General features: G+C 40.3%; 2 protein-coding genes across 4 annotated transcripts in view; one reads left to right on the top strand and one right to left on the bottom strand.

Annotated features, from left to right (window-relative positions):
* FHL2 (four and a half LIM domains 2) overlaps positions 1–17,480 on the bottom strand; it is a 42,168-nt gene that overhangs the window by 16,318 nt on the left and 8,370 nt on the right. The window contains exon 1 of one of the 3 annotated variants that reach the window (XM_060769716.2): positions 8,291–8,499. The exons of the other annotated variants lie outside the window; for them this stretch is intronic. The gene's annotated coding sequence lies outside the window, so the exon portion shown is untranslated. Of the gene's footprint in view, positions 1–8,290; positions 8,500–17,480 lie in introns of those variants that run through there. 3 annotated transcript variants of the gene reach the window in all.
* On the top strand, positions 11,422–12,624 carry LOC137096570 (uncharacterized protein PF3D7_1120000-like). Its single transcript, XM_067466241.1, has one exon. The coding sequence runs from the start codon at positions 11,422–11,424 to the stop codon at positions 12,622–12,624; it is 1,203 nt and encodes a 400-aa protein (XP_067322342.1).

A 17,480-nucleotide genomic window follows, 5' to 3' on the forward strand; every position in this document is an offset into this window, starting at 1 on the left:
TTTATTTATTTATTTTATTTACATCACTTATATCCCGCCCATATCAGCCCGCAGGCGACTCAGGGCGGTCTACATATCGGCACAATTCGATGCCATCAATACAATACAAAAGCAAAAACAGTTAAGTGCAATTAGACAAAAAAGACAGTGCAATACAGTGCAATAACAATTTAAAAAGAGCTATATCCTCTCATTCCAATCCTCGTCCATTTCATCGTCTTGGCCGTTCCTGGGTCATTCTCCATCTCAAGCTTGACTATCTATTCCGGGGTTCCGAATGCCTGCTTGAAGAGCCAGGTTTTCACTCTCTTATGAAAGGTCAGGAGGGAGGGGGCTGATCTAATATCCCTAGGCAGGGAGTTCCACAGCTGAGGGGCCACCACAGAGAAGGCCCTGTCTCTCGTCCCCGCCAAGCATGCTTGCAAAGCAGACGGGATCGAGAGCAGGGCCTCCTCAGATGATCTTAACTTCCTGGAGGGTTCGTAGGAAGAGATGCGTTCGGATAGGTAGGCTGGGCCAGAACCGTTGAGGGCTTTATAGGCTAAAGTCAGCACTTTGAATTGGGCCCGGTAGCAAACTGGCAGCCAGTGGAGCTGGTGCAGCAGAGGAGTTGTGTGCTCCCTGAGCGCCGCTCCTGTTAGCAACCTGGCTACTGCACGCTGGACCATTTGAAGCTTCCGGGCCGTCTTCAAAGGCAACCCCACATAGAGCGCATTGCAGTAATCTATGCGGGATGTAACTAGAGCGTGGACTACTGTGGCCAAGTCAGACTTCCCAAGGTACGGGCACAGCTGGCGCACAAGTTTTAGTTGTGCAAATGCTCCCCTGGTCACCGCCGAAACCTGGGGTTCCAGGCTCAGCGATGAATCCAGGATCACACCCAAGCTGCGAACCTGCATCTTCAGGGGGAGTGTAACCCCATCCAGCACAGGCTGTAACCCTATGCCCTGTTCGGCCTTTCGACTGACCAGGAGTGCCTCTGTCTTGTCTGGATTCAGTTTCAATTTGTTAGCCCTCATCCAGTCCGATACAGCGGTCAAGCACTGGTTCAGGACCTGAACAGCCTCCTTAGTAGTAGGTGGGAAGGAGTGACAGAGTTGGACATCATCTGCGTACAGATAACACCGCACCCCGAAACTACGGATGATCTCCCCCAGCGGCTTCATGTAGATGTTAAACAACATGGGGGACAGTATAGAACCCTGCGGGACCCCACAAGGCAATGGTTGTGAGGTCGAGCAGTTGGCCCCCAGCAACACCTTCTGGGTACGATCCTCTAGGAAGGACCTGAGCCACTGCAAAACAGTGCCACCAAGGCCCATTCCTGCGAGGCGTCCCAGTAGGATACCGTGGTCGACGGTATCGAAGGCCACTGAGAGGTCCAGCAAAACCAACAGGGACACACTCCCCCTGTCTAGCTCCCGGCGCAGATCATCCAGTAAGGCGACCAAGGCTGTCTCGGTACCATGTCCCGGCCTAAAGCCAGACTTTGCCGGATCCAGATAATCCGTGTCTACCAAGAATACCTGGAGTTGTGAGGCCACCACACGTTCCAGGACTTTGCCCAAAAAGGGGAGATTGGAAACAGGCCGATAGTTGACGAATTGAGTGGGGTCCAGTGATGGTTTTTTCAACAGCGGTTTTATTACAGCTTGTTTTAAGCTCGCTGGAATGCTGCCTTCCCGAAGGGAGGCATTAACCACCACCTTCACCCACTCGGCCAATCCCCCTCTGGCCTCCTTTAGAAGCCAGGATGGGCAGGGGTCTAGGATGCATGTGGTTGCCCTCATTCCTCCAAGTATCTTGTCCACATCCTCGGGTTTCACCAATTGAAATGAATCCATCAAAATCGGACAAGCAGGTGCTCGTGTTACATCCTCATAGATCGCCGTTAACATGGTATCCAGGGCAGAACGGATCAAAGCGCAAAGAACCGAGCAAATGCTTCACAGCGGGCCGTCGAGTTGTCAGGGTTCCCATCCGGAACGGTGGGATTTAATAGACCTCTGACAACTCGAAACAACTCAGCCGGACGGTTCTTTGCAGACACAATATTGGCCGCAAAGAAAGATTTCTTTGCCGCCTTTATTGCCGCGGCATATGCCCTTAGAAGGGCAACAAACCGTGTTCGATTTGACTTGCTCGGGTCCGAACGCCACATGCGCTCTAGTCTCCTCTTCCTTCGCTTCATCGCTGCCAGCTCCTCGTTGAACCAAGGAGCTGGTTTAGCTCGGCTACTTGAGAGGGGACGTTCCGGAGCAATCGTGTCTATTGCCCTAGTCATCTCCCCATTCCAGAGGGACACCAGGGCATCAACAGGATCACCAACCGAGGTGGCGGGAAAATCCCCAAGAGCCGTCAGGAATCCATTCGGATCCATAAGTCTCCTAGGGCGGAACTTCTTAATGGGTCCTCCACCCCTGCAGAGATTATGGGGTGCAGTGAGTCTAAACCTGATCAGGTGATGGTCGGTCCATGGCAACGGAGTAATAGATAACTCCTCAATACCGCCACTGTCCTCCCATCTGGATTACTGTGTCCAACTCTGGGCACCACAATTGAAGAGAGATATTGACAAGCTGGAGTGTCTGGAGAAAAAGTCCTATGAGGATCGGCTTAAATAGCTGGGCATGTTTAGCTTGTAGAAGAGAAAACTGAGAGGAGATATGACAACCATGTATAAATATGTGAGGGGAGGTCATAGGTCGCCTGAGGGCTGAGAAAAGCGGTATATAAATAAAGTAAACAAACAAACAAACAAACAAATAAATAGGGAGGAGGGAGCAAGCTTGTTTTCTGCTGCCCTGGAGACTAGGATGCGTAACAATGGAAAGGAGATTCAACCTGAATATTAGGAAGAACTTCCTAACAGTGAGAGCTGTTCAGCAGTGGAACCCTCTACCCTGAAGTGTGGTGGAGGCTCCTTCTATGGAGGCTTTAAAACAGAGGCTTGATGGCCATCTGTTAGGGGTGCTTTGAATGCAATTGTACTGCTTCTTGGCAGGGGGTTGGACTGGATGGCCCATGAGGTCTCATCTATGATTCTATCTGAATAAGCAAATTGAATCAGAGTATATCTATTTATTTATTAGGGAATCCCAATACTCAGATTTGGTAGAAAGTTTATTTTCTGTTTTGCTCTCTCTGTGCATGCACGCATGCTTCTTCAAGTAATCTATCAATTTGTGGGAACTCCATGAATTTCATAGGGTTTTCTTAGGCAAGAAATATTTAAAGGCAGTTTTTCCAGATCCTGCCTCTGAAATATTTATTATTTATTTATTTATTTATTTATTTACTTCACTTGTATACCGCTCTTCTCAGCCATCAGGCGACTCAGAGCGGTTAACAACCAGTATCAACAATACAGTACAAAATCATTAATCATTTAAAACAGTAATATCCATTAATTAACATCAGAACATCAATACAAAAATACAGGAAAACAACAATCCATCACGACTCATAAATAGAATCAGCATCTGATATCGTTGTCCATTAATCCATATTCCAATAATCAATAAATTGTACTGCTTAGTTGAAAGCCTGTTCAAAGAGCCAGGTCTTCACTCTCTTCCTGAATGTCAATAAGGAGGGAGGGGGGCGATCTAATGTCTGTAGGAAGGGCGTTCCACAGCTGGGGGGCCACTACTGAGAAGGCCCTGTCTCTCATCCCCGCCAGGCGTGCTTGTGAAGCCGGCGGGACCGAGAGCAGAGCCTCCTCAGACGATCTTAACGTCCTAACTGGTTCATAGGAGGAGATGCGTTCGGACAGATAGGTCAGGCCAGAACCGTTTAGGGCTTTAAAGGCTAAAGCCAGCACTTTGAGTTGTGAAATATCCCTACAGTACCTGGGATTCATAGGTGGTCTCCTAGCCAAGTATTAAACAGGTCTGATCCTGCTTAGCTTCCAAGATCAAACAGGATCTGGTACCTTAGAGTACTGAGGCCCTCTCTAGAGGGAAAAAAGTATATTTATAGGAAGTGAAAGCTCAATATGTTGTAGTGTGCTGCATTTGGTGACCAACCTGTATTATGATAGAATTTTACAGCCAATAGCTATAAAGTTGGCCTTCCACAATTGCAGAGCTGACTTTTACAGATTTGATTATTTACAGATTCACAGATTTGATTAAAATGTTCTCCCTAGGAATCACAAGGTCCTCCAATATGATTTTATGGTAATTGACCTCTGAAGGACATAGGGCGAAGACCTCTATAGGAAACTCTAGATTTTCAGTCCAATTCTATACTCAACTTTTACCAAAACACCTCTGACATATGTTTTCCAAATTCATGTTGGAGGACCTATAGATTTGTAGGGAGGTGTTTTCTCAGGTCAACAGATAGCTGGCTTTTATTTGTGGTTTTTCACATTTGCAGAAGTCCAGTGTCCCTAACCCCAGTGAATGTGAAAGGCACATTTATGGCAAGCATCAATGAAAAATGAGACTTGATCAATACCTGATGACTTCAAAATGTCAATCAGTGGGAAGAGTATGTGTTCATTTTGAATATTTTGTAGTTGATACATAGAGTGTAGAGATTTGCGTACTTCTGTTTCAGGGTCAGATTTGTAACTTCCCTGTGGTTTCACACTGCTTCAGCTTTTTGTTTTTGTTTTTTTTGGACCAGAAAAAGGTATATACTGACCAGGCTTTTATTGAACCACTTCACTTTAACTGTAGCAAGTGCTTTTATATGGTGAGGGCCACCTATAGGAATCTAAAGCAAAGTTGGAAGTAATGTGAAACAATCTAAAGTAAAGTTGGAAGGAAAATACTGTAGTGTAATATCTAAAGTAAATGTAGAAGCAATATATTGTATTGTAATGTAATTTAAAGCTGGAAGTGATTAAATCTAAAGAAAATAACACAAAACTAACAAAGAGGTAACATTATTTTTTCAAATAAAAAGTTGTAGCATTGTTGTTTTTTCTAGCGTAACAATTAACATTTACTTCTTATTTCTAAAACATATTTGTAGACTTTTGCAATTGGTTTCTTTGAAATAATTGCATAGCAATGCATTATATTTTAAAAATAATGTTTTGGTCAATGTCTTCTAACTTGTTTACCCATCATACGGGAAAACTCTAGGAAAATTGTAAGAGCAATATAATTCCTGTTAATATTTTCCACAAGGAGTCCTTATTTGAAAGCATCCTGAGGTAGTTGACTGGAAATGTAATTCTTGTATTCAGGGCCCCATCCACATAGCTGAACAAAATCCCACATTTTCTGCTTTGAATTGGAATATATGGTAGTGTGGACTCAGATAACCCAGTTCAAAGCAGATATTGTGGAATTTTCTGCCTTTATATTCCGGGTTATATAGATGTATGGAAGAGCCCTAACAAAGCACAAAATAGATAAATTCATATAGATTTAAATGATCATTTTGTCAGATTTTTTTTAAAGCCAGGTTGATTTCAAGTGGTTTTTTTGCTTTGCATACTGTTTTTGAAATGAGGGAGTAGCAAACACTTGAAAATGGACAGAGCCCAATTGGTCAGAGGAGTTTCCCAAATGAGCCAAAGAATAGGCAAGTCCTCTTCCTTCCTTCCTTCTTTGACAACTTGCTTCACTAAGAGTAAAGATATCCAGGGGCACTTCTACACAGCCATATAACCCAGAATATCAAGGCAGGAAATCCCACAATGTCTGCTTTGAACTGGATATCTGAATCCACACTGCCATATATTCCAGTTCAAAGCAGATATTGTGGGATTTCCTGCCTTAATATTCTGGGCTGTATGGCTGTGGGGAAGGGCCCCAGGTGACATGAGCAACAAAGGGAATTTTAAAATGCTAGTTGTGTCCTGTCTACTAGAGGAGAGGTCTGATAACCCTGCAGTAAAGATTTGCCTGGCCTTGGAGTGCATGCCTGGCCATGTTGGGCAACTTGACCTCCAACATGATCAGAATGTATTGTATATACTTCTGTATAAGTTGATCTCATATACAAGTTAAGGGAGGTTTTTGAAGCCAAAATTATGAGTTTTGTTATGACTTGTGGGTAAATCAAGTGCCATTCTACAGAGGGAGGGAAAAGTGTCAGCATCATCCATGGTGTCACTCCCTCGTTTTCCTACCCAGGCCTTTCATCTCTCTACTTAGACAAAGAGGCGGTTCCTTTTTTATGTGATAACAATTAAGGTATGGTATTAACTCTTTTATTTAAAAAAGAAACCGTATCCTTCTCTGAGAAAAGTGGCAAAAGATGAGATTAAAGAAGCAAAAACCTCCTTTATTCTTTCAATCCGCCTTTGCTTAGAAGCGCCAAAAAGTCACTGTTGCAGCCACTATTGCCCCCACCCCCCAAGGCATTCAAAAAGACCAGAAGCATTACCAGGGAAGAGTGTAGAGGCTCTCAGTGCTTCTTCTAGGTTATTCCAGGATGGGGTGAAGGACCTTATCAACCCCCCCGCCCCCCTCGGAGCCCTTTTGCTAGCAAGTGTGGCGAGACGGCAAGTACGTGGGGAAACTCTGTCACCCCATGCACCTCTGCGGTGTAGCGATGCTTCCCCATCACACAGGGGAAGTGTCACCCAACCGTGGTAGAAGTGTGCTCACTCCGTTGGAGCTAGCACAACATGAAACTCCTCCCATGTTGTTATTTCACATATTGTTTGATGTATTTTGTTATTGTGTGTTTATTATGTGGTATGATTTTGGACCTGGCCTCATGTTAGCCGCCCCAAGTCCCCTCTGGAGAGATGGTGGTGGGGTATAAATAAAGATTATTATTATTATTATTATTATTATTATTATTATTATTAATCATAATAAATAGTGGAAAATTGATAGGAGAAACCAGTGTCTAATTTAAGGTTATTGTGTATGGGAATGATGAACGTCGTAGTCTAATATACATGAAGGGCTGGAGGAACACTGCTGCACCAAGTATAGCACCAAGATAATTTAATTGTGACTTTATCTCACTGAGATAAATGAGAATAGAATTGGACATTCTTATATAATTAAAAAAAAACCTCTATGGCCTCAATCCTATATTTGGTGATCTAAGAATAATTTCCATTGAAACTCCAACATGTTTCTTTTTGTTTAGCTAGTTGTTGTGTATCTTCAAGTAGCTTTCAATTGATGCTGACCCTAGGAAGAATCTATAAATGGTTTTTCTGGGGCTGACTCACCCAAGTGGGTTTCCACTGCTGAGCAGGGAATTGAACCCTATTCTCCAGAGTCACAGTCCAACACTCAAACTACTGCACCATGCTGGATGAGTAGTAGACATATTTCCTATACCTCCCACTTCTCCAGAATGTAGCTAAAATGGATCCAATTTCATGCATGGACCTAGTGTAATTGTAGTAGATGGTTACTATGGTAACTATTCAGCCTGGAATAATTAATAAATTTGAGTTAACAACCTCTAGGAAGTATTAAAAAGACACGGTGAATGAAAGACAAATGTATTACGTTGGAAAATGGGAAAGGGTGAAGTTACCAGCAAGCATAGTAAAGCATGTAAAGTCACCTTGGATATCCTTTTAGCTAGAAAGCAGTGTCATACATATTGAGAAATAAATATATAATAAATATATAATAAACAAAAGTAATCTACATGAAAACTGGTGTTGACTGACATATGTATTTTATCAGCTGTATACATTCTCTCTCTTAATTATAGAGAAGAAGCATCGCAAACAATTGGTATATTTGGGTAAATATCTTTAAATAAAAATCCAATTTGGAGAGAGATGTTTCTTTTCGCTTTTTGAAAGGGGAATGTGTGCACGCACTCACAACTACCATAGGAAATGGGCAAAGCTATCTTTGTTTTTTGTCTTTCTTCTACTGTCATGTAAAAAATACTAACAAGGTCCTTTGTTGTTCTTAGGAAGCAGGAAGTATTGACAGAGGCACAAAGAAGCAAAGAGCTGAGCTCTCATTTATTCATGATCTTTCCAAGGATTTATCCAGCATGGCATTTAGAAGCAAAAATTGTCTCAGTGTGAATTGACACAATGCCATGTCTCTCGCTTACAGTGCTATTCAGAAATAGAATATTTTCCCCCAAAGGTAAAAATAATTATTCCAACACAATTTCTTTTCATTGTTCAATTTTGGTAGGGCGTGTTAAAGGGCTTAGTCCTTATTCCCTTACTGTACTGTGTATTTCTTAAGCAATGATAGATTTGCTTTATCCTATTCAGACATTGTTCTATTTGGCATCCTATCCTAACATCTCATTCTTTGTTAGCTCCTGCAAAATCTCCAAAGGTTTATTGTTGAGTCTTGGGGGATAAAAAGGGATTTTTACTTACAGGTAGGTAGGTAGGTAGTTAAAGGTACCCTCTGGAGTTGGTTTGGGGAGTCACATCCATGAATAAATGGGCAACCCAATGAGCTGCAGGCAGGGAGGAGATGCACAGCTAGCCGGGGAATCCTCCACACTCTGCAAGCAGCTCTTCGGATTTCTGTTCAGCCGTCTCTGTTGTGTGGAAACAGGCGTCTGCCTTCACAGCCTAGTGAAAAACCCCTGTGTATCATTTTACCATATAAGGAGACAAAGCACTGAGAGACTCACTCTTTGAGGCTCACTGCAGCTGGCATCTAACACTATCCTACGGGAAAGAAAGCCTCTCCACACACCTTTCTCCCCTAGTCATCACACAACCACTTCTTCCTTGCATCCCCGGGTGTGGTGTTATCTAATTAATCCATTTGCCTACTTAGTATATCAACCTATTTGCAAGCTTATGTCAGTCTTTTAATTCTTGCTGCCTTTGCTTTAAAGTCTTTATTCCTTTCTAAGTAATGCCATTCAATCTTGGGCAATTGGTCTTTGTACTAGGAAAACGTTTCACATTTATATATTTACTTATGCAATTACTCACACATCCACACCCATCCCCACTTTCATCTTGTACCTTTTCACCTAGTTGCAGTCACAAACAAGAAGATTATGGTGTTCCCTGCTTCCTCTCCCTCCCCTGGCTGCTGTCAATTTGACCTACTGTGTAAAGAAAGGGCAATCAAAGGTGATAAGATTCAGAGTTAAGCCACTAACCCACCTAGTTCAGTGCTGTCTCCACCAACTGGTACCTGCTCTTGAGGGTTTCAGGGGATATTCAAGGGTATAAATACATGGTAGGAGGGGATGATGGCATTGCCCCCAAAACCCTCCCCCCCCCCATGCCCTGGCAATGAAAGTTTCCTTCAGTCCTCAAATATCTAGGACTGCAGCAAATAAAAGCTTCAACTGAGCATTTAGAAATATTGTTCAAGCATTCAAAGGGTTCCAGGTGTAAATGTTTTTTTTTTTTAGTGTCAATGTGGGTATATAAGGAAAAATTATTGTTGAAGGCTTTCATGGCTGGAATCACCGGGTTGTTGTGAGTTTTTCGGGCTGTATGGCCATGTTCCAGAAGCATTCTCTACTGACATTTCGCCTGCATTGGATGCCTGCCATAGATGCAGGCCAAACGTCAGAAGAGAATGCTTTTGGAACATTACTATACAGCCCAAAAAACATGACTATACAGCCCAAAGGAAAATTTCATGGGGGGATGGACACAATGCCCCCTAAATTTCATTACTAGAGATGGGATGATGGCTTTCTTTTGCGACCCCCAAAACTGTAGTTCCCCTTCAGGGATTCTTCCACGTGTTTAGATGTAATGTCTCAAAAGTAAGAACGAAGATGGCGGGGAGCCAGGCACTTTAGCGCTCTGATAGTGCCTCCCTTGCTAGGCGATCGGGTAGAGCGTTAGCTCCCTTCCCCTACCGCGGATTGGAAACGGGGGGAACAGCGGAACCGGGGATGCCGCCGATGGTCTAGAAGGAGACCCCCCCCTCAAGGGAGGGCCACCAAATAGATCCGGCAAGGCACCCGAGGTACGGCGGATCGCGGCGAGGTGCTCGGGCATAGCCCGTCTTATCCCCAGCCACGTGCATTTTAATGGAGAGAAACAACTCTTGGAAAGAAAAAGTGAGTAAATAAGCAAAGGATTCGGAGAGGAGGGAGGGATCCCTTCCGGAAAGGAAGGAAGGAAGACCCAGATAAACAGAAAGCATTGTAGAAACTTGAGAATAAAGTGAGGAAAAGAAGAGGGAGAAGAAGAAAGAATTAGACGGTCAAAATATACAAAGCTAAAGCTCCTAGCGTATGCAATGGAAAGATAGTACTAAAAAGGTACATTAAGCAAGGCATATTTAAATAACAAGCAGCAATTGATATTAAATTAAGTTAAATAAATAAATAAAACCCAAGGTAAAAGAAGGAAGAGCAGACTGACCTTGAAGCGAGCTTGTTTTGTATACAGCGAATATAAACAAAACAAGAGGAGACAACGCGAGACAACGCAAGGCAGGACGTGATCGGGACGTGACTGGAGGACCGGAAGGGTGCAATTGCCGCGAGAAGAGAGAGAAAGAAGGAAGAAGGAAAACGCGCGAGAACTGGACGAGACCAAAAGAATAAGCAGGAAGGGCGCAAATATCGCGGGAAGAAACGTGAAGATTCGAGAGGTAAAGAAGACAGGAAGACAGGAAGTAAACAACGGAACTGGGGCCGGAGAGGAGAGGAAAGCGGAGAGGCAAAAAGAACGGAGAACGGAGAAAGGAGACACAAGAAGGGAATAGCAAGTGAGTAGCAAACAAAACAAAAGTAAAGGTCAAGAGAGAGATAAAGGAAGAAGGAAAAAAAAAAAAAGCTGGGAACAGCAAAGAGAGGAGCAAAGAAGGAACGGTGAGTTATAAGGATAGAAAGAAAGAAAAAGTAAACAAATAAGTGCTAAACGCTAAGAGACAAGACTGAAATTGAAACCACTGGGCAAAAGCAAGAAAGGCCAAGAAAGACAAGATCTATAAAGGATAGATAATAAGAGAAAAGCACAGGAGAAGGGGGAAAGAACTCAAAGAGCCAAGAACCCAGGTAAAGCTTCACATATAAATAAGTAAAACAAACAAATCGCATTTCCAGACTTGACCCCAGAAACAAAAATTTAGAGTAATACCACGTCTTGTAAACCAATTTGGAATCTTAAAAAAAAAAAAATTATTAATAAAGATTAAACATTAATAAACAGGATAAATAAGGACAAAACAAAATATTCAAAACAACAAAAGGGAAAAAAACAAAAACAAAACAATAACAATAACAACAAACAAACAATTAAACAAATAAACAAATTAACAATAAATAAGGCAACAAATAAATCTTGAAACCACTTCCCAACAATAAAGACAAAAGGATACGCCCACTCAAGCTAAAGCCCCTTGTGGAGTGAAAGGGAGAATAAACAGGAAAAGGCGAAGAGGGTAGAGAAACAAATATAGCAGAGTCAGTAGGGTGAAACTATATACAGATAACAAAAGCCTGTACAGACCTTATTGATAAACTATTTACTTACAGATACAAAATTTGGCCCAAGAAATTCAAATGGCAGCAGCAATGAAATTGAAGAGTGGAAAGGAGATTGTAATACAGACACCTAAAAATGGAAGAGAACCCAAAGAACCCAAAGATACAAAAGATGCCAACAAAGATAAAGACAAAGATAAAGAGAAAGAGAAAGACAAAGAAAAAGAAAGCAAAGAAACCCCCACCAACACTACTGCCAATGGAGGGAACACTACAAATAGAAGATTATCTATAGGAGAAGATACAAGAATGAAGGAACTTTTAAAGGAAATAAAAGCCATAGGGAAAAAACTAACGGAGATGAACGAAAAACAAGATGCTTATCAGAAGATAGCTCAGGTACAAATGGCAGACCTGAAAAAGGAAATCAAGGAGGAACTGGGTGTGATGAGAAAAGATGCAGATACAATGAAAGAAGAAATAAAGCAGCTACAGACAAAGAATAAAGAAGATGAGGAAAGACAAACCTTGACCCATACGAGGCTGAAGACACTAGAAACACTAAACCAGAAATTGACAGTTAGACAAGAATTTTTGGAGACCCGAGAGACAGAGTATCAACTACGGCTAAGAAACATAAAAGAAGAAGAGAACGAAGATATAAGAGAAAAAACCACGGAGATATTAGCAGAGCTGCTTCAATGCACAACACAATATATGGAAGAACAAACGGACAGAGTCTTTAGAGTAAATACGAATTTCGCCAGGAGAAATAAGACAGATCGCGACGTGATAGCCCAATTCACAAGAAAAGTGACACGAGACGAAATCCTGAAAACTAGCAGCAAAAGAATAATATGCTACAAAGATAAACGCGTGGTGATACTCAAAGAATTTCCGGGCTCAATTATCAACAATAGGCGAAAATATGCCTTCCTTACGGAAGAGCTGAAAAAACAAGAAATTAGGTTCCGATGGGAAAAAGATGAAGGGCTGATGGTAACACACGAGGGGCAGAGACGGTGGATAAAATCAGTGGAAAAAGCCAGAAGATTTTACAAAGAAATAGTGAAAGAGAGGGAAGAAGAGAAGGAGAAAAACGAAGTCCAGAAAGGAAAAGAATCAACAAGGCAAAACACACTATTGATTAGAAGAGATAACTCCTACCTCGGATACCAAGACCAAGAGAGGAAGAATGCCAAAGAAATAACAGGACCCAGACCTGAAGCTGACTCAGAGGACAAGGAGGAAGGAGAAGTTGAAGAAGAAGGACAAGCAACAAAAGAACAGTAACAGAGAATATAGACAAAGAAATAAATTTTTTGTGCCTTTTACACCTTAATTGACAAATGGATCTAAAGATCTATTGTAACAATATTAATGGTTTAAATTCAGCTAATAAAAGAAATAAAGTTTTTACTAACTTAAAAAAAAGAAATTGTCATGTAGTCGCTTTGCAAGAGACACATATTAATCATAAACACACCCCACACTTAGTAAACAAATATTTAGGTAAATCCTACTTTGCGTCTGCTAGTGAAAAGAAAAGAGGGGTGGTTATATATGTAAAAGAGTGTTTAGAATCTGAATTGGCCTTCAAAGATCCCGATGGCCGAATCTTAGGGGTCAAGATAATATGGCAAAACTCAAAAATTTTAATTTGCAACGTCTATGCGCCAAATGAGACAAAGGCCACATTTACAAAGACTTTAGAAAACTACATAACAAAACAAGAATTCGACAAAATAATTATTTTGGGCGACTTTAACAGTGTCCTAGACGAAAATAAAGATAGAACATCGGAAAACAAATATAAAAAGAATGGGGGGGAAAAAAGGATAGGACTGATGCCAAAATCACTTAAAAGACTATTGAAAGAGATGAATACAGAGGACGTATGGAGACAAAGAAATGAGGACGCCAAAGACTATACATATTTCTCGGCCAGACATAAGTCTTGGTCGAGGATAGACATGATCTGGGCATCAACATCTATCATTTCCAAAATCAAAAAGATAAATATTCTCCCGAGAACAGATTCCGATCACTGCCCACTCGAGATGGTAGTAAAAGGAGGGGAAAGACAACGGAGATGGAAATTAGATGAATTTTTATTATTAAAAGAAGAAGACGTTGAAAGAAATAAAAGACTCCTGAAAGAATACTTTGAGAATAATGATACAGAAGACATAAAAATCTTCACATTATGGGAAGCATGCAAAGTCGTCATGAGGGGTCATCTAATCCAACAAAAGGCCTGGAGGAAAAAGGAAAACACACAAAAAATGAATGCAATAAGAGAGAAAATCGACAAGGAAGAAAAGAACCTTAAAAATGATCCAAAAAACAGAGAGACAATAAACAATTTAGCAAAACTCCAAAAAGAAAAAGAATTCTTGGAATTGGAAGAAAGAGCAAGACAATTGAATTTCATAAAAGCAGAATATTTTCAAAACGCAAATAAACCTGGGGCGTGGCTTGCAAGAAAACTAAGAAAAAAGAAAGAAGCAAGTTTCATAACAAAAATTAAAACGGGGGAAAACACATACACTGATGAAACAGGAATAAAAAGCCAATTCGAAAAATACTACAGAACACTATACCGCGATGAACAAATAAAAAATGAAGACATCTTGAAATATTTAGGGAAAAGAAAAATCGAGAAAATAACGGAAGAAGAGAGGAGAGAACTGAACAAAGAAATTTCAGAAAAAGAGATCATCGAGGCAATAAAAAAACTGAAAATGAACAAAGCCCCAGGACCTGACGGGTACACGGCAGTCTTTTATAAGAAACTACAAACAGAACTGACACCATACTTAAAAAGAGTCATGAATGAAATACGAGAAAAACAGGAAATTCCGACAACATGGAAGGAAGCCAACATCTGCGTAATCCCGAAACAAAATAAAAATCAAGAAAAAGTAGAAAATTATAGACCAATATCCCTTCTCAATCTGGACTACAAACTATTTAGCAGCATTTTGGCAGAAAGGTTCAAAAAATTCCTGATAAATTGGATAAAAGAAGAACAAACAGGCTTTCTGCCTGGAAGAAACCAAAGTGAAAATGTTCGAACAGTATTGGATCTAATTGAATACTATGACAAAAAAATACAAAATGAGGTAATGTTTCTGGCTATCGACGCAGAAAAAGCGTTTGATAAAATTAATTGGAACTTTTTTAAATTATTAATTAGTGAGATGGATATGGGCTATTATTTTCGGAACTCGATTGAGGCAATATACAAAACACAAAATGCCAAAATCATAATCAACGGACAAGAATCCCAGAAAATTGACATAAGAAAAGGGACGAGACAGGGGTGTCCTCTGTCCCCACTAATATTTATACTAAGTATGGAAATCTTGTTAAATAATATCAGAGAAGACCCAAAATTGAAAGGCGCAAGAATAAATGGCCACTCTTATAAGTGCCGTGCTTTCGCAGATGACATCATCTGTTTTATTGAGGAACCAAACAAAACGCTGAATAATTGGATGGAGACGATTAACGATTTCGGAAAGGTAGCAGGCTTCAATTTAAACTTAGAAAAGACTGAAGCAATAACTAAAAATATAACTAAAAAGAAAGTAGAACAAATTAAGGAGACATGGAAAATAAAAATAGTTTCCAAAATAAAATACCTAGGAATTTATATCACGCCAAAAAACTCACAATTATTAGAAAACAACTATTCAAAGACTTGGAAAGAAGTAAAACAAAATTTAGAGAATTGGAAACACTTAAAAATATCATTATTGGGAAGAATATCCTGCATAAAAATGAATGTATTACCAAGAATGTTATTTTTATTTCAAAACTTACCGATAATCAGGAACCAAAAGGGATTAATAGAATGGAATAGGGACATAAAGAAATTTATTTGGCAAGGGAAAAGACCTAGGATAAGTTTCAAAAACTTGACAGATGACAAAAAGAGGGGAGGATTATCATTACCAAATTTAGGAATTTATGCGGAAGCATGTTCACTCGCGTGGATCTCAGATTGGATACAGCTGAAGAAAGAAAAAATATTAAATTTAGAAAGCTTCGATTTACGTAGAGGCTGGCATGCGTACATTTGGTACGAAAAAACTAAATTAGAGAAGAATTTCGGCAACCATTTTATAAGAGCTGCAATAATAAAAACATGGAACAAGTATAAGAACAGAATGTACAATAAGACACCGAAGTGGGTATCCCCCCTAGAGTCCTGTCAAAGAAAAGAAATTGGGTGGATAAACTGGCCGAACTATAAGGAATTAACGAAAGAGGAAAACAAAGAGATACATCTAAAATCACTAACAGAACTTAAAATAACATACAGAAATATGACCTGGCTTCAGTACAAGCAGATACAGGACTTCTTTGGGAAAGATAAAGAAATAGGCTTTGAGACAAAAGAAAACATTTGGGACAGAATCTGGAACTCCCAAAAGAAAAAAATCTCCAAAATATATAAAGAATTGCTGAAATGGAGCACTGAAGAGGAGGTGGTGAAAGAGTGTATGGTGAAATGGGCCAGAAATATTGGAAGAACGATAGGAATGGAAGAATGGGAAGAGATCTGGAAGAAAAAAATTAGGTATTTAAAGGCATATGACATGCAGGAAAATTGGATAAAGCTATTTAATAGATGGTACAGGACACCACACAAATTAAGTAAATATTACAAAAATGTGAGCCCAAAATGTTGGAAGTGTGAGATAGTAGACGGCACGCTTTACCACATGTGGTGGCAGTGCAAAAAAGCGAAAATATTTTGGAAGGGAATCCACAGCATATTACAAAAAATTTTAAAGACACAAATCCCGCTGAAAGCGGAAATATTTTTGTTAGGAATCACTAAAGGAAAGCTAGACACAAACAAAGACAAACTACTATTTCTCGCCACTACAGCGGCGAGAATCTGTTACGCAAAACTGTGGAGGAAGAATGAAATTCCTACGGTAGAAGACTGGAAAAGAAAACTAATAGAAGTAAGAAATATGGATAGACTAAGTCATCTGCTACAAAGGAGCAAAGGGATAGCAGAGTTAGAGACCGACTGGACATACTTTACTGAATATCTCAAATGATAAGAGAATGAGAGAGACAAATCAATAAATAAGTAATAGGAAAAGAAATTAAGACCAGATATGTGACATAAATATAATTTAGAACAAACAATCTAATGATGAAAGAGAAAAACAAACTAAATGTGACAAAGAAGACTCTCCATAAGGAGAAAGAAGACAAAGAGAAATAAAAAGGACCTATAAGAAGAAAAGAAAAGGAAAAACCATCCTCGAAGACTCCTGGAAGTCAACCTGAAGTTTCACCCCCCCCCCCCCTCCTGAACATGCATTTCTCTCTTTTTAATTTTACACCTTACCCTTTGATACCTCACTCTTCCTCTATCACTTCACAAACACAACCCCCCCCCCTCTCTTCCTATTCCCTTTTCTGCCCTCCTACCCTTTACTATCTCAACCCTGGCTTTTTAACTATGTGTATTATGAAAACCAATAAAGATTTAAAAAAAAAAAAAAAAGTAAGAACGTCAGTAAGAAAGAAAGGACTTTATCACACAAAGAAGGCAAACTGGCATTGGTACTGTCAGATGAAGTTATCTGTATCCTGCTGTTGATCTGTCTTTTCCCAGCGATTATTGTATGACTCATCAATAGTTCACAATCCTTCAACATTCCCATCACATTACCTTGGTCTGATGAGTCCATTCCACTGCATTGCCACCATATAGGCAATAAGGTGATGCCAAGAGCAGATATCTCCCTGCTCCTCTTTGCTATTTCCAAGCTGTCTATTTTCTGTTATTTTATATTTTATAGTTATATTTACTTGTTTTGTTTTTCAAAGCTAGAATTGCAAAATTGCTCCAAAAAAATAAATAAAATCAAACAGCATGGTTACAAGGGTATGCAGAGGTACAACTGCTCAATTGTTGAATCGGTGCAGTTGCACGATTGACAGAGAGATGTGGTATCAGTGGTGCTCAATCTGGTGTGTATCAATTATCAGTGCAATTGCAGAGGAATAGTGGGTGCAAGTGATAAAGTGCTCAGGAATTTTTGTTACCTGGGACATGGTAAAAAGGCCCAATTAGGTGTGATAGGAGAGGAAAGGAGGCTGCCTGACCCTTTCAC

Source organism: Anolis sagrei, chromosome 3 (genome assembly GCF_037176765.1).
Source record: "Anolis sagrei isolate rAnoSag1 chromosome 3, rAnoSag1.mat, whole genome shotgun sequence".
Taxonomy (NCBI): domain Eukaryota; kingdom Metazoa; phylum Chordata; class Lepidosauria; order Squamata; family Dactyloidae; genus Anolis; species Anolis sagrei.

Bases quoted from the DNA above. Each gene is read 5' to 3' on its own strand.
- LOC137096570 (XM_067466241.1), top strand. From the start codon at position 11,422: ATGAAATTGAAGAGTGGAAAGGAGATTGTAATACAGACACCTAAAAAT.